The sequence below is a fragment of the Siniperca chuatsi genome, linkage group LG9 (genome assembly GCF_020085105.1).
Source record: "Siniperca chuatsi isolate FFG_IHB_CAS linkage group LG9, ASM2008510v1, whole genome shotgun sequence".
In the NCBI taxonomy this organism is placed as follows: Eukaryota; Metazoa; Chordata; class Actinopteri; order Centrarchiformes; family Sinipercidae; genus Siniperca; species Siniperca chuatsi.
In genome coordinates, this window is record NC_058050.1 from 26,725,388 (window position 1) to 26,743,891 (window position 18,504).

Consider the following 18,504-nt stretch of genomic DNA (forward strand, 5'->3'; position numbering starts at 1 on the left):
AAAGACTGGGTGGAAAAATTAAACTGTAATCCCACATCTACTGTCTCTGCCAGGCAGGTGCATCACCTGGAAATAATCTGCAAAAACAGTGATTGTGGGAGGCAGACTGGTCCAGACTGGTGATTCCAACACAGAAAGTAGGCAGGGAGAGGCCTCTGGAATATATACAAAACACTGCAGCACTACCGAGGCCTATAAAAGAATGGAAAAGAGGCCAGGAGTTAATTCTGGACACAGGATGTTTGCCCCTGAGGAGAGTCAGTGATGCCAGGAATACACCAACAAAGACTGCCATGAGGAGGATAACTGGGGCTTTAAGATGGAAAGAACAAGAGAGAGCCAACGAGAAGGAGGGGAATGGGAGAGGAAGGAGAGAAGGGAAGTGTATATGTCTATGTGTGTGTGTGAGAACGTGATGTGGTATGCTCTGTTCCCTGTTCCCTATACCAGAGGTGGTTTGTGTGCCCAGCAGACCTGTCATTACATTTCTCTAGTACACACTCTGATCTGCAGAGGAATGTCTGCACCACACACACACACACGCGCACACACACACACACACACACACACACACACACACACACACACACACACACACACACACACACACACACACACACATTGTGTCTGACTCACTGCCCCTTCCACTACAAACATTTCCAACACAACACACTCTCAATAAAAGGGTTAATCCACTCAATTTATCCTCAGCACTCAACTCCTTGCAGGCTTCTGGCCGGTGTCTGTATTCAGTCACTGATGCTGTATGTTGGGTTTTCTCAGAGTAAAGGAGGACTTGCAGAATGGAAGTACATGCTTCCTCTAACTGTGACATCAGCTGTGCTCCAGATCAATTCTGGTATTGAAAATAATCCTAAAAACAAATAGGAGTTAACTTTGTCCAGACACAATATGAACACTAAACTGGAATCATTATTAAACCTGCGCCTCTCACACTCTCTGAATGATCCAAGACTGGCCATGCTGTTTTTAGTGAAAATGCTCAAACAAATCCACTGTACGCTACCTGTCCAGCACCAAACAGCAAAAGTTGGCACCTAGCTGGTGAACAAGTGGAGCATTTAGCAGCTAAAGAGCCAGATATGTTTCTCAGGAACTGGTGGAAAGAATTGTTGTGTTTTCATTACCTTAGAATAAGCCGTTTTTATCTACAGAGGGAGCGGGTCCCCTTCCACGGAGGCCGCCATTTTGCACCGCCATGTTTCTACAGTAGCCCAGAACGGACTAACCAAACACAGCCACCGTAGTTTCTCCTACACGCTTGGAAGGGAGGGTGATGCGAGTGGTATTCAAATGGTTGCAAACTGCATTTTCACTGCTAGATGCACACAAGTCAAATTATTCTACATGTGGAAAAAAAGCACGGTTTTTGGCTACATGACCATGTAAATAACTCCAAAAGGTCCAGAAAGGGTATCATAAAGCCAGGATCAAAAATGTGTCTCAGCCTATGGGGGATCAAATAATGCTTCCACTGGAGTAAAAACATGAAAATGACCACAACTGGAGTTGGGAGATTTGCATTAGACAGCTGTAATCTGTTACTTCTTAGGCCAGCACTACTTCTTCACCCTGACCTCACCCTGCACAGTGTTTTAAAATTAAGTTTTCTTTCTTACCAATGAATGATTCTGGCATCATTTCTAGTATGTGGACAGCATGTGGACAACAGGCTAGGGTGGTGGACTTCCTATGGCATCCCTACAGGGACCAAAGAGGAGGACAAGAGGAATGAGGTAGAAAAAGCAGAACAGCTAGATGGAGTGAGAGGAAGAGTATGAGAAAAGGGGCTAAAAAAGAAATGAGGAGAGGCTGAAACAGAATATAAATAAGGAAGGAGAACTGAGCTGAGCTGAGGAATGAGCAGCATTTTTTTTTTACATGAACACTGGAAAAAATGACTATGTTTAATGTAAAAGGGGTCGCTTGTAGTGACAAACCCACAGAGAATTATCACCCGACTCTGCAGCTTCCCTGCAGCTTTGCGGTTTTGATTCAGTCTCACCGCTCTCATCAACCTCATTTCTCAGCTGTTTATAACAAAATAGCTCTGATAAACCCACTGTACACTACCTGTCCAGCACCAAACGGCAGACAGACAGAGTTAGAAATTATATAATAAACATTAGTAAGGTGAACAGAAGTACGATTCCAAATGAATCCTAATGTTGCACTGTGTCTGCTGGATGTTTGAATAGGCAACTGTTTGCTAACACATTACCCATATGTATCAACGTCAGATGTAAGCTTGTTCTGCCCCCCCCCCCAGGAATTAAAGTGAAGGATTTTTACTTTCATCTTTAACTGAAGTCACTTTCAGCAGTTTGATAAATTATCAGACCAAACCATAACAGATGTACTGTAGTTTGCTTATGAGAAGCAAGTAGCTCTTAATTTCTTACTGTAAGTCTTAGTTCCTAGTTCTTAATATGACTGCTGTGTTTTCAAAAATGACATGACCCCTCTGTCAGTTCAGACTCACAAAGACCTTGAAAAATGAAATAATGCACAGAGGAAGGTGGCAGAAAAACTACTTAACCACTTAGCTAGTTTGCTAAAATATACTTAGATTAAGAAGATTAAGCCTTCTTATGGGAGCAAACGTGTTGAATAAGAAAGAAAGTGTACTGCAGATGTAACAGGTGCTCCCAGGTTTGGTTGGATTACAGAATGAGTAAGAACAGAATCTCAGTATACAGAAATATCTTTAATTCATAAAAGATTTACAATATTTTACATATGACACATACTGTATAGTGTAAATATATTTGGCACACTCCTTAATTTCCTGTTGATATAGACAGAAAACATAAAAAATGTTTTAAAAAATACATCTCTGTGAAGTCTTTTCATCTCTGCATTCAAAGATAAGTAGTAGGATTACTTTCCCTTTTTGGCTGATTTATCTCATATGTACAGTTATTGTCTCTATGTACATTGTGCTTGTTTATCTGGCAAACAAGGTTTACGTATAGCTGGGTAAAAACAAAAGGTTACACACACACACGCACACGCACACACACACACATTCCTTTGGATTCCTGCTGGTGAGGATGGCGTCCACAGCATCATTAGTGTTAAGGAGACATCTCTGCTGGCTCAAGGTCAGACACACAAAGGCACTAGTAGGGCAAAAACTCCCCTTAACTTTAACATGTTAGAATACATGAACATATGAAAATGACAAACATCTGTAAAGCATAAGCATCACATGGTAAAGTGCACATCAAATGTCTTTGGTTTAATAGTTATTGCCCTGTTTAAAGACAGTGACCAGAAAAAAGCCTGTCTGACTCTCCATGCTCAGCACATCTTTAGAAGCTTCCAGTTAACTTTGGCCTTTTGGCTCTTTAGCTTTTTAGCTGATTAAGGCAAGTTGTTACATTTTAGAAGTGGTGAAGTCCAAAAGCATCACCCAGAGTCCATCTTTTATGGGCTAGAATAAGACATGACACTGTGACTCAACTCAAAGTCCTGGGACGCAGGAGCTCAACTCCTGAACATCACTGCTGAGATTTCTCTCTTTACGTAATCCCATCAAATTAGAGTAAGTGCCCGTGTTGAAAAATCTCCCTCAGAGTTCATGAAGATGTAGCGCTTCCTCTCACTTCTCGTCGCTCACGGAGCAGTCCACAGATATGATGTCCTGGATTTCTGTGATTTTCACCACCTCCTCCGGGATCTCCACCTGTATAGGGATCTTCAGCTCCTCAGGGATCTTCTCTGCTGAGGAGCTCCGGCTGGACAGTTTGTCCATCTCGTCCTCCATCTCAGAGATGCGTTCGGCAACGCAGTGGGCGGTGAGTCGGGCCTCTGGGTCGTGGTCCCAGCATTCCATGATGGTGGCACAGATCACCGCCACACCCTGTAGTGGGAGGAAGAGAGCAGGGATGTCAGACTCCACACTAAATAAAATTCCCTGAACCGTTTGGGTAAAGGTACAACTCAAACGTCTGGTGTAGGGGTGAGAAAAATCAGTTCACTGAGTATTTTATTTAAATGACATAATTATAAAGTCATTCTACTGATGTGTGCTTGATTCCACATATCCTGGCTGTCTTTAGAATTTGCTGTAGTTTGTTATGACACGGGCATTCACGAACACACAAATCAAGCCAAAAGTTTCAACACTCTGTAATACCAACTTAAAAAACTTGATGAAAAGTTGACGGACATGATGATCCAATTCCTACATATTTAAAGGAGTTTAAGTCCAGCCTCTTAGTCTGTTTAGTTGCTTAGTTTATGCCTGTGTTTAACGTGTTTGTCTCCTGTGCCTCAGGATCATCGCCTCACACTTGCCTGCCTGCTTGCTGGCCTGTTAACCCTGCACTTCTCCTGCCAGCCATCATCTCCTTTCCACTTTATATTATATTCTATGCTATTCATTTAAGAGAGATCCAGATTCATCAAATAAAATCTAAACCATTTCTGTCAGCATGACTTCTAATCATCTGCCTTCTGTATACACACGTTAGCAGAAAACTGTGTTGATGGTTTATTTTCTTCACGGAAGGGACAGCAGTTGAAAAAGTGATGTTGATTAATGTGCTTTGTCCATGTAAAAAGAAATAACATTAAAAAAGGTAATTTTTACACAATGATCAATAACAGTGCGTATCCATGCTACAGTTAGTGTCTGGTACGTAAATGTCAGTCCAGTTTAGCAGCACAGTGTATGTCTGACCTGATGCCTGAGCCAGGTGTCGGGGATCTCAGGTCTTCCTCTGTCTCTCAGCACGTTGTCCTTCATGCTCTCCACACAGGGGTGCTCTCGCACTTTAGAGCCGTACGCAGGCTCGTAGTCCTTCACCTCTGCAAACAAACACAACCCATGGATCAGATATGGACTGGAGTCTCAAGTGCAGAAATGATCCTTTCTTTATGTCGTGTTGTCTGTGCCTGGCAAGTACGTGATGATCACAAGCTATAGATGAGTTGGCCAAGTTCAACATGAACACAAAAGAAGCACACAGTTCATGGCGTGGTTTATGACACAGCAAACATTTTAAATTATAAAAAAAAATTGTAGAAGAGGAAGACAGAGTGAAACAGGTGGCCCGTTGAGTTAATGTGATTAGAAAGTGTAAAAGCATCCTGGTATGAGGTCATTCTACCCCAAACCACTGAGCTGTTAGTTTCACCCGAGCTGTCAGCTTCATACACTGGAACCAATAATGCTGACAGTAGGAAATAAAATGTCTCCATAGGAAGGAAAATGCTCGTTCTGGCACTTAATCACTTCTAAAAACAACAAATCAGCTTTGGCTAAGTCGCAACCTCAGACTGTACATAACATCAAAATCACAGTCTGTATTATTATTTTTTTTTTTACTATTCCATGTTTAAGAACTAACAGGGATAAGAGAAAGCATAACGTCGAAACCATGAAAAATAAAAAGCAAAGTTCCGGGACTGGGTCCAGACCTCATGAAACTGAACTCACAACAGCTGCAGTCTGTCTTCAGCGCCAAAGAGAAGGCTCTCAGGATCTCACAGTTGCTGTGAAATGAGACACTAGTTGCTGCAAAGCAATCTTCCTTTACCCATCTGAGCCAGAAAATGCTCCGCAAATATTTTAAATAGTGTACGCATCATGTCCTATGTACCGCCTCTTGTTCAGAACATTTAACAATTTCTACGTTCTGTTTTTCACAACCTGTCAAACACTTTTGTTGAGTGTGATTATATTTGGCAGCATCTGGGCTAAAAGGACATTATTATTCATTGTCAAGGCGAATCACCCCTGCAGCACTAGAAGGCTACCCTAGTACTCAGTAGAACACAACAAGTCTTCCGGTCCTTCCATCTGTGTTATCGCCCACATATCTATTGGCTGAAAAATTTTACTAACACATTCATTGATAAAGGAATTCAAAATTGTCTTACAATCAAGTCAAACTTCCAGAAGCAGTCTTCAAACTGAGGTTTAAAGTTCTTTCTTGACCTTGGAAACAGCAATACCCTACCCACACGGCCCATTTAGTTGCTGTTCTGGAGCTTTCAACCATATCACATGATTGTCATCAACAAAATAGAGATGCCCAGTTGTAATGGAACTGACCGTTTGCTAAACTCCTGCCTGGTGATGGCGCTAGATAAAAAGTCAGGATCACCAAAGTTGTTAAGCTTCATCCTCTAGGGACCGGTGATATCTGCACCAAATTTCATGGCAATCCATTCAGTATTTGATCAGAGATTTCCATCTGGACCGAAGTGGCGGTCCTACCAATCAATGCTACCATGACTACAGCCACCTCATCAGATGTTGTTGGCATGGTGGCTCAGTGGTTAGTACACATGCCTTCCAACCTTTTACCTCTTATTTTTAGACTACTGGTAGCTGGACATCCTTTTCCATTTCCATTTTAAGAAATCGTATCTGCACTGGCAGCCAAATTGGCTTGTTTAAAGCAAAAGAATGCCCATATCTATATCTAACTATAGTGGTTACAGGTTACGTTAAACAAAGTCCTGTTCAGGACTGCATATCCACTATGTTGTAACAACACCGGTCCAGGATGCTATCAGAGTTTAGGCAAACGTTAGCAGCTCTGTCCTGCTCTTTATTAGATTTTGGGAAGTTTACAAACCCAGGAACCCCAAACGTGTTACCTGAGATAGTGTTATGTTTGCCAAACACATTGGCTAGTCCTCATCCTAAATGCTTTTTCTCTTCTAATGTTACATAGGCCTATTGTTTGAATCAGAGCAGAACAGTCTGATCTTTTCTTTCCTTTCCATACTTATAGTACTAGGACTAACTAGTTCTACACTGCGCTACAAAAACAATGCTGTTGCTTTATTTCTATGTCTCAACCATAGACTGTATAAAACATGGACATATTATCTGTGACGTCACCCATAGGTTTCTGAAGAGCCGCTGTGAAGCTCAAAGTGGGCGGCTCCTGGCAACTCCGGCCATCGCCATCTTGGCAGTCCCTGACTCTGGCTAATCCAAAAATGGCAAAAAGGTGGAGCTGAGGCGGGTTGCCTGGTTGCTGAACCACCTAACGACAAGCCACCTGAGAGGGCACCCACCTGTCACTCAAAGCAGCCACATCCTTAATTATGCATAACTTTAAGCCTTAATATAATTTAAACAGGTGAGTTATGAAAAAATTCACCCCCCTCACAGTTGTCATGAAGGGGGAAATTGGGGGAAAGAGACAAAAACTGTTTTTTGTACCAGGCTGTAAACATGTTTATTTCTGCTGTAAAGTTGGGCACTTTAACATGGGCCTCTGTGGGAACTGACTCGCTTTTGAAGACAGTGGCCATTCAAGAAACTGCAGTTTTCAGCCAGATGGAGACAGCATTTTCAACCAACTCATGGAGATAATGGCAGCTTAATTAACCAGCTAGCTAAATCTGATAAAATCTCCCAGCAACAGTTGTTATTTCAGCCGACAAAATCGACAGTTGTCGACTAGATATGAGAAGCTGTTTTTGTCTACTGTCTGAAATCAAGGACCCATTGTTTAACAAATTACTGAGAGTGGTAAATCTTTATGTTATTGTAAACTACAAATGCAGTGCGAGAATGTATTTTTTTTCTGAGCACTTTAAGATGTGTATATCTAGCTACAATTCCATGACAACTGGGCAAACTCCACCTGTTGATGAGGATTATGTGATATGATCAAAAACTACAAAACAGCTACTAAATGGACCTTGTGGTGAGAATATGTTCTCAGCAGTCTTCAAACTGCCCATAATCTGACTCAGCAAAAATACATATATTTCCTTGGTTGTAGAGATGTCTGCCTTTTTAAAAATATAATGGGACTATATATATCATGTAGGAACTATTGGTAGAAAGAAAATAGTTCCTACATGAAACTGCTCACAACAAGGTCTGTGGATTATCTTGAATAACCAGGTTGTGATTTGAGACATTGCTGTTGAGTTTTTCAAAAACATTTTGGCGCTTTGAGCACCACAAGCCGAGTGCCATACAGTCCCAATATTAAAAAAATGCAGACATCTCTATGGCTGATAGCTCCAAAACTCCACAACTCACACCAAAACAATCTAGATGGATAAATTGCACTACAGGTAAGAGGAAAAATATGCATTTTTGATTTTGGGGTGAACTGTCCCTTTAAATAACATATATTGTTCATGTTAATTAGCAGGATGGTATGATGAAATCTAGGAAAAGCTGCAGAAGTTTCATTTAAGTTAGGCGGCCTGTGGTCTCTGCTGCTGTGTCCTCGAGCACAGGAAGTGGGAAGGTTGGAGTGGAATCTCCGGACAGGAAGTTGGAGGGCTGGGATCGGGACTGTGTGCAGAGAAGCTGACTCTACAGGCCCACACTTCCTGTTTTTGACATGTGGAACTTCCCCCGTTTTTAGTATTTTAAAACAGGACCCAGCCGGGCCTGGCCCATTCCCCTGGAGGTTATTTATGCCAGGGCCATGTCCTCAGATCTCTGCTGTTTAGATCTCCTGCCGCGGAGCTGGTATAAATACAACACATTTTCCTGGACTGGATACAGCGGAAACACAGAACAGCGGAGAGCGAGCTGACCTAAAATGAGAAAGTTGAAAACAGAAATATAAAGAGGTGGAGTGCTTTCTAAACTTCAAGAGAGGACTGAGCGGAAAAGGTCTCATTTCACGCTCTGATGTCGTTTTGGCTCCTATACACTTGTCCTGATGTTTCTGAATGATATCTGGTACATAAGAGAAGTTGACAGACATAGAGACGATCGCTGCAGGCTATATGAGAAGTGCTGCCTGCTTCCCTTCAGTAGCTCTGGATATTTGAAAGCTATGAGAAGAATTTCATCCGTGGTTTGAGAACAGATTTCACAAGAGACTGCAACCAGAGCCTCAGTCTCACTTTCCCCTTGCTGTCTGGGGCCGTAGTTAAAGCTCTAGTATATCCAATCTGAGGGGAGGAAAGCGGTTTACGACAGTTTCCTTTTCAGATTATCTGTCTGAAACCTTTGTGGCCTGGAGGTTAGCAGAAACCTCTGTAGCTGGCTACACTGTCTGGGATCTGTTATCTTGAAAGAAACACAACTCCATGTTTGGCGTTCAAGAGAATTTAGAGTCTCAACAGGCGTATAATATGAGACTGATCCCACGTTGATGCAGCACTACATCACGAGAATTGGAAATGGACCTGTATAAACTCTAATGGGACACACCCGCTCACCAAAACAAAATCTTCTCTTCATCCAAACGAAACATATGCCCACCTCCAGAGAGAGCTGCGGGCTGAAAATGGTTGCAACAGGTTTGTGGCTAGCACATTAGAGGGCTGTGAAAGTTCAACATCAGTACTGCTAGTGATGTTTTGTCTGGGCTTTGAGAGGCTAGAGTAAGTGGGGGGAATGCCTTTGCTGCTAGCAGGTGAATCTAGTTCCATTCATTTCCAGGCCTGAAGATGACTCAGTAAAGCAGTGGTCTCCACTACTGCCATTCTTTTGTACATAATCCTAAAACTTGGGTGATAAACAATCAGTTATCATGGGTACTATCTGCATGCACTACTGTCTTGATTATTGACTTCTGTTACCATCTCCTAATAATTATATATTGTCATGCTTTACTTCTCAGTCTGTCTTGCATCAGTTGCTTGCATTGTATATTTTCTTCAATGCATAGTGCTGGACTTACTGTATTTTTTAGCTTCTCATCCTCTGTTTAGTCACTTTCATGCGTTACTCAACTTGTTCTGTTTTGATGTCTGCTTTGTTGTTATTTAAATGGATAATTTAACATCTGGCCAAGAGACAACAGATGAGCCACTTAGCAAACATCGACACATACTGTATATGGTGATGTTGATTATTGTGCAATACCCCTAAAAATTTAAAAAAGAGCTAAGCTAGAGCCAGAGGGCAGTTAGCCTATTTAGCATAAAAGACTGGAAGCAGGGGAGGAGAGCTTGCTTGGCCTCCACAAAGTTGAAACATATGCCTACCAATACATCTAACACTCACAAATTAACACATTGTATCTCGTTTGTATTCAAACAGAAATGTAAAAATGACAATTTGTGGTTTTAGGGGGAGTTACATGCTGTAATTATTTCTTAACAAACAACAATGTATCTGTTCGTTCAGCACTTCTGTGCAGAAAAGACTCCAGTCACTGCACCTGGAAATAGTTACAGCAAGTAACTGTTCCTTTTGCTTCTCTGTTTGTGTTTGGATTAAACAGAGAGATACAACACATTAAATAATAAGCTTCAGACCCACTGGTAGGCATAGTTTTGAACTTTTAAAAGAGCCAAGCCAGCTATTTCTCCCTGCTTCCAATCTTCATGCTAAGCTAACTGCTTCCTGGCTTCAGCTCCTGACTTAACACAGACAAGAGAGTGGTATCAATCTTTTGATCTATTTCTTAGGAAGAGAGTAAATGCAAATTTCTGAAAATATCAAACTCAATTTTTTTCCTGTGAAATGTCTTCAGCCTTTGCCCCAGCGGGGTAAAAACCATCACCCCCTCAGCAGCTGTTGCCAAAGTCTGTCTCCCTTCATGGACCACAAACCTTTTGCTTGGCACGGTGCAAACTCTTTGCCCCGCTCCATTACCCTGTATAACCCTCAGCTCAGACAGAACATGCAGGCCCTGCCGCGCCCTGCAGGCTAATTCAGGATATGTAAATAAAATGCTCAGAGACACACAGAGAATGTACTATAACTGACCACAACAACAATGCCAACGCAGGGTAGTATTTCTATCCACCATTCTGTCCCCTGTTGTTGGGGTGGAGACGAGACAGACAGACAGAGACGCGCACGCACGCACGCACGCACGCACGCACGCACACACACGCACTCACGCACACATACATACACACATACACACACAATCCTGGATTGTAGTACCTCCATCTCTCTTCTTCTGTTTCTATGTACCTCTCTCTCTGAAATAAACACACACAGACAAACACACACATGTTGGAATGTGACTGTCTAGTTCTAAATGTATTAGACTGTCTAGAAAAGCCCACTAGCTGGAGGGAAGGAGGTGGACCGGAGAGACTCTCTCGTGGATGGAATAGGAGAGTAGAGTAGGTAGGAGGAAACAGAAAAATTGTGTGTGTGTACTTCTATCTATGTGAGGTCCAATTTGAGTTTTAAGTGCTAAAACTGAGGACGTTTGGATTTTTTATTAGGATTTTTCAAGATTATGCTAAAAAAATACTCAGTAGTTATTGGTTGCTACAATCATTCCTCCTCTCCATACCGACCGTGAAACAGTTCCTTCAGAGTGGGAATGCGCTATACAAAATAGGGGACAAAATCCACAGTCCAAAGTTCAGCTGAAGCTTATTAGGCTTCAGCAGTCTAAATTTAAGTGGTTTCTTTGTCCTGCAGTCACAAGTTACTGCAACTGTTTTGTCCCGGCAACAAACTCATATGTGACTACGAGGACGTATACGTCTGCTGAGGCTCAGCAAGGAAACACTGTCTGTGGAAACATTAAGAGGGAATTTCGTACAAAACATACTGCAACTTTAGAAGATCCACTCAGTTTGGCTAACTAAGACTGCTGAAGCCTCACATTAGTTTTGGCTAGCTTTGAATGCATCTTTACACAGAACTGGACTGTAAGATTTTGCGTCCACTGCTTTTACCGTGGAATTGCATTGGGATCTCTTCACGGCTAGTATGGTATTGTGACAGACTTGAAATAATCTGAACCTATGATTTAGTAGTGCTGCCATTTTTTTTTTTCAATTTTCATTGTGATCTTTTGTTCAAATTCAATATTCTGTATGTATAAGCGCAACAGGCTGTGCCTTGTCGTCCAGTGGGGTACGTTACTGAAATACACTGTCCATGTGTTTGCTGACTTCATAAAACACAAGTTATTAGCTTGTCACTCAAGTGAGACAGCAAAGGTACCACTAATGAAAGGAATTTACTTGTGTGCTGATGCAAAAAGCAGAAGAGACAGGAGAAAAGTATTGTTGTAAGGTTAAATTACCAGACCTAGTGGGCTAACAACAGTCAAATAATTTATTGTCATTACCCTCAGAGTTCAATCAGATGTAACTTTGTGTAAAGCGAAAGAGGCAGGTCAATTTGCAACTGCTGCAAATATGCCCTGTTCCTCATAAATACTGTATAAATGGGGAAATCCAGGGCCATAGCCACAACGTAGTTTAGGAAAGGACATGTAGGTTGCATGTAAGTTAATTTGAACAAATTCTGTGTTAATTTGAATTCATTCGAGCTTGATCTTTTGACAGTGACAGCTCTAAACATTAGGGGGTTGGGGATAGGCATGTAGTTGTAATGATTAAGTTTAGATGAAACTTTGATGCTAACTTCTGCTCAGATACACAAACATACACACACTTCAACCTGAGGATGAAAAATGTCCTTACTTTAATCTTCCTTTTCTTGTGAGGACATTTAAGCCTCATAAACACTCACATAAACACTCACACACACACACACACACACACACACACACACACACACACACACACACAGCCAGCTGAAACAGGTACAGTATCCACTCCTGTTCTCTCTCCCTGATTTCCTACCCAAAGAAGGGCAACAGCAGAGTTCAGATTGTCTCCCTCACATATCAGACATTCCTCAGATTCCTGCTGCAGACCTGGAGCTGAGGTCGAGGTGCAGTCCGACAGACCCAACCATCAAACCCCCAGTCACTGCATAACAGGAAACAGTAGCCTGAACATTTCTGTCTGCACTATGTAGGTCACAGACACACACAGACGTACAATAGGCACACAATGTTAGTACATGTAGGTGGTAGGTGTATATGCCCTCTCAGATATCAGTATACACAATTAAATACATGTATGATAATTAGGATGAAAAGAATATGCAATTCTGAGAAGAACTGAATGAAAGTGCTTCTTAAAATTTGTGTAATAGAAAAAAACGTTTTCTTTAAAATGCAGACACTGGTTTCATAAGAGTTATACAGACATGATTCTGACTAAATAAAGTTGTATAAGTGATGTGACCCACATTGTATATTTTTATATCTAGCATACAGAGTTATCTGTGATCTATTTCTGTCTAGATTGGATGCCTATAATTACTCATGCTTTTAGTGTTTATCATTTTGTTGCATCTAAAACGAAAACATCAGTAAATTAATCCCTTTAAAATTCAGTTTAAGATTATTCTTTTTCCATTTCTGAGAAATGGACTAATAGCTTTTGGCAGAAACATGTCAAATAGATTTCAACAGTAGTGTAAAATACTGACTGATTCTCACACTCCAACAGGAAAATACTATAGTTGGTAAGACCTTCATCGTCAGGTTAATCAAATAATTGAAATCAACTTACTGTTAATGGTGGCCAGACTGAATAGAGAAGAAAAACTTAGATGATTGACTGTATCGAATGGGTTTGCTTGTCAAACTTTTTTGTTTGAATATTTGCATTAGTTTTGTTAATGAAATATAAACAAAACTATTTTTTTTTCAGTTGAGATAAGTTAATAATGTAGGTAACTTAAGTGTTTACCTTTTTTTTGCTGCATGTGTGTAACTGAAAAAAGAAATAAAGCCTTGAAGTGCATTTAGGAATATTTATTTAAAGCTGCACTAATTAATCTTTTTATATAAACAATGGGTCAAATGACTATATGCAATGTGAAAGATGTTGCTTGTAGGGATGAACCCACAGATTATTATCAAAAACTCTGCAGTTCTCCTTAGCCGTATGGAGCATTTTAAGCGTCTTTCAGTTCATTGTTTTGGTTTTACTTCCTGTAACTTTACTGTTTTGGTTTAGTCTCGTTGCTGTCATCAACTTTGTTTTCAGTAAAACAGCTCTAAAAACCCACTGTGCACTACCTGCCCAGTAATATGTCAAAGTTGAGTTTCCAGTTTCCACTGTTGAGTCATCTCAGTGGTGGACACTTCACCTCAGCAGGATTTGTTTTGTTCTGTGTGTGGGTGTGTGCTTGTATGTTACATGACATCATACTTCCCACAGCCTGAAACAGGTCATTACTGAATATGTGTGTGTATGTGCACTGACCTCCAACAGCTTCACACCTTGACGTCATCTCCCAAAGCACAAGGGCCATGGAGTAAATGTCGGTCTGTTTGAAGGACTCTGTGTTCTCCAGATCCAATCGGGCCTCCAGCACCTCTGGAGCCATGTAACGCGCCGTACCCACCTGCAGTAGAGATACCAGGAGTGGTAAAGTACACATACTGAGCACAGCAAAACACTTCTTCGTTCTTTAATCAGGTAGTATCTCACTCTGGCACACCACCCACACATTAAAGACTATGTCAGTATGCAGGAGCACGATGTTTACCATCTCCCATTGGGCTCAGAGACAATAAACCTGACTCACCTCCTGGCATCATTCATTATTGGATGAGATATTGGACAAGATACACGACTATACTGGTGACATGTTTTCTTTTGTATTTATGATGTGTGTAATCAAATTACACACATCAGTTACTGCACTGAGCACAGTTGAGCTTACTTTGTACTGCGACATCTAAAATTATTCTATGAAAGTTTCCATTTTGCTGTTGTGTTGCATTGTATCTGTACCCTGCAGATGAGCTCCTTGCAAAATCTTGATGGGAGTTCTGCACAATTAAAGGTAGGAAAAAGTTATTGTTTTGCAAGTCACAAGTAAGTCTCAAGTCACAGCTATGAAGTCCCAATTCAAGTCCCAAGTCAAGACCAACAGGTCCCAAGTCAAGTCCCAACTCAACACAAAAATACATAAATTCAAGTCCCAAGTCAATTCAGTAGGTCCAAAGTCAGGATCAACAAGTCCCAACTCAAGACCAATAAGCTTTATGTCAGGACCAGCAAGTTCCAAGCCAAGACCAAGAAGTCCTCAGTCAAGTCCCAACTCAAGACCAATAAATTCCAAATTCAAGGCCTGTAGGTCCCAAGTTAAGATCAACAAGTCCCAAGTCGAGTCCCAACTCAAGATCAGTAGGTCCCAAGTCATTATTAACAAATGTCAAGTCAAGTCCCAACTCAACACCAATAAATTCCAAGTCAAGTCCTGACTCAAGACCAATAGGTCCCAAGTCAAGACGAACAAATCCCAAGTCAAGTCCCAATTTAAAACCAATAAATTCCAATTCAAGTCCCAGGTCAAGACCAATAGGTCAAAAGTCAAGATCAACAAGTCTCAAGTCAAGTCCCAATTTAAGAACAGTTAGTCCCAAGTCAAGACCAACAAGTCCCAAGTCAAGTCCCAACCCACGACCCTCTAGCTAGACAGATTTGCCCCACTCCTCCACGGATTATAAAAAACATACAGTATATACCTTTATATATACAGATTTTATATACATGATAACTGAACAAATACGTCCAGAAAATACTGTTGAAAAAAATCTTGGTGACAACAGTTACAATTGACAGTTCGGCAATTCTTTGCCATTTTGTTGATGTAATGACACTCATTCAAATTTGGTCAGTTATTTCTGTACATGCATTTTATACCTGTAATAGCTGGGTCACAATCACTGCAGTGCTTTTGTTATGGTTTGTATGTTTTTGTTGACGTGTCAGTCACAGTGGAAATTAGGAAATTGTTTGTGTTGGCCAACATCCTGTTTGCTTTTGTTCGTTGCAATAAATTGGCTGTGTGCTACACACTTACACATGTAATCACACATTGACCCCCACTTTGGGCTTAGGGAGGACATCAAGTCATTCCAAGTCAAAAGGCTGCAAGTCCAAGTGAAGTCACAAGTCACTGGTGTTCAAGGCAAGTCAAGCTACAAGTTTTTTTTGTTTTGTCGAGTCAAGTACAGCGCCTGCTTGTACAGTACCAGTAGTATGTGACACAGTGTGACACAGTGTAGCCGAACAGCTTAGTAGCTTTTAATGAATAATGTTTTTGCATTAATCAGTATTAATTAGCGTAACAGTGCCTGATGCTGCTGCGTTTCATCATCACTTTCCAACCAGGAAGCTGTGACCGAATGATCCCTCATGTCAGGATTAGGAAAGTAGGAAACTAAAATATTGTAAATTACGCAGCATCACTTTTACTACAGCTTTAATAAACCTCAAAGAAGTTTCGTTTTAAGGATTGCATAACTTTAAATTTGTCAAAATACCTTCGTGGTTAAACACATAAAGTCAAACAAGCTTGCTGGCTATGTTTGCAAAATATTGCTGACATAATATCTGCTAATATTTGCGGCTGCCCATGTTTCTTCAAAGGTTTTTCTGAGCTGGACCACATGAACACACACAGAGGTTATAATTACAACATACCAGCTGGGAATTTCCAGCCTCCAATTGTGAATGGAACACAACGTGATAGTCACGGATCATAATTTGAACATCTGAATGGATAAAACGATGCCAAAGAGAGCACAGGAACAAATGTAGTGAATCTTGTAGTGCACATTCTGCTACTGACCAGGAAAAGACCAAAGGACGGCAGGTAGTGATGTGCAGGAGTCATAGCCAGGTTTTCTCTGTGTTTGTATGTATTGTATGTGTCTGCTTGTGTGCATGTGTATGAGTAGAGGGTGGCTTGTGTGGGCGAAGGGGTTACAAGTATCTCAACAAGTTAGTCAACACCCTCTCACCTGCCCCCACTGCATTTCCAAACAGTGAATCATAAATCATAAACAAGAACAAAGTCAAATGACAGACTGAGAAAGAGATTAAGAATGAGCTGAGAGCTGCCTTGAGGAGCTTTCATGTCACAGCAAAGCCTTTACCTCTCCCTTTATCCCTTGATTGCCTGTCTGTTAGCAAACAAGGTGTATCCCAACAAAATTCACAAATACACAGAGGGACTTAGATAGAGGAAGGCAAAACAAACACAGCTGGCTCATATCTCACCAAAACCCAAACCATAGCTGTTTTAATGCAGGGCTTTGATGGCAAACTGAGAGAGTTATCATAGAAGCAGATAATACGCTTTCCCCTCAGCTTGTAGCAGCATATTAAACACCTGACAGTAATACTTAGGTTTGTAACCACTGTTAGTCAGGACTGACAGGGAGGTGCCCCAGGGCAGAACTTAAGTAATTAAGTACGTTTACTCAAGTACTGTAATTGAGTAACAATGAGTACAATTTTTGGGTACTTGTACATTACTTGAGTATTTCCATTTTCTGCTACTTTATTCTTCTACTCCAGAACAATTCAGAGGGACATATTTAACTTTTTAATGCATTACGTTTAGCCGACAACTTTACTGTTTACTTTTCAGATTAAGATTTTATATTAAAAAACATTTAAGTTTATAAAATACAATACATTGTTACAGATTAAACCAGTGGTTCCCAACCTCTTTATCTTGTGACATAAAAGCTTAGAGAAAAGTCTAAAATATGAATATAAATTTATGTAGCAGAACTTTGCTTTTCCTCTCCCATTAATAATTTCATGGCCCCTCAGATTTATCTTGTGACCCTTTGGAGGGGGCCTGACCCCTAGACTGGACTAACATACATAAAGTAGGTAAAAGTAGCTCCACCATGAACAGCTACAACAGTAAATGCTGCTTCCATATTGATCAATCAATTAATCAGTATTATCAATCTGATAATGTTATTTATAATAATAAATCAGTCACAGGGGTCATTTGTCTGCAGAATGAGTACTTTTGATACTTTAAGTACATTTTGCTGATAATACTTCTCTACTTTTACTTAGGTAGAATTTTGAATGCAAGACTTTTACTTGTAACAGAGTATTTTTAAAGTACATTGTTGTATTGCTATATTGATTTAAGTAAAAGATCTGAGTATTTCTTCCACCACTGGTCATATTTGCATATGTTGCTATAGTCTAACTAGACTATCTAACTAGACTGTCTCAAATAAAAAAGGGTGCTCTTTCAACTCGGAGTAAGACTATTAAGTGACATAACAAAGAAGAAAAGTAATTAAAAGAGACTTTTCATCTGACCTGTCCACTGTTGGCAAGGTCATCCACAGACAGGCTGCTGTCCAGGCTGAGTCCCAGCCCAAAGTCACACAGGCAGCACGTCAGGTCGTTCTTCACCAGGATGTTGGAGCTCTTCAGGTCTCGGTGGACTATCGGCACCTTTAGGCAAAACAGAAATATGGGGAGTCAAAAATACTAAGTGTCAATTTAAAAATAAAAAGCATCAAAGTAGACAATTAAGTGGCAAACACTCCACAAGCTTTCCTGTATGTAGCACCATCCTTGAATTCAACTTTGCACACGAGATCATGAAAACTAATAGCTGGATTTCCACACAATTGGCTATAGATATTCATTCATATTTTACTTCTATGACTGGTAGAGCTCAAAAGAATAGCAAAACTGACACATTTGTTCTGTTAAATACTGCTGGTGTTCATTACACTCTAGGGGTTGCCAGTCAGGCTTTATACTTTTTGTCTAATGTGATCATCATTATGGCATTAAATAAATACTGTTGTTTCTTTATGTATCTATTTTGGCAATGATTATGATTGTTATGGTTAGTATAGATTTTTAGCTCTGGTATGCTGTGTGTCAACTGTCACATGGACGTATTCACAC

General features: G+C 40.6%; 1 protein-coding gene across 3 annotated transcripts in view; it reads right to left on the minus strand.

The window, feature by feature from the left end:
- Positions 1-2,707: 2,707 nt before the first annotated feature.
- Positions 2,708-18,504, minus strand: part of tgfbr2b (transforming growth factor beta receptor 2b) — a 42,766-nt gene continuing 26,969 nt past the window's right edge. For all 3 annotated transcript variants that reach the window (XM_044207086.1, XM_044207085.1, XM_044207083.1), the window contains 4 exons: positions 17,902-18,039; positions 14,017-14,158; positions 4,709-4,836; positions 2,708-3,886 (listed from right to left, as the gene is read on the minus strand). In XM_044207086.1, coding sequence (XP_044063021.1) covers positions 3,626-3,886; positions 4,709-4,836; positions 14,017-14,158; positions 17,902-18,039 — 669 coding nt within the window. In that variant the 3' untranslated portion in view covers positions 2,708-3,625. The remainder of the gene's footprint in view (positions 3,887-4,708; positions 4,837-14,016; positions 14,159-17,901; positions 18,040-18,504) is intronic.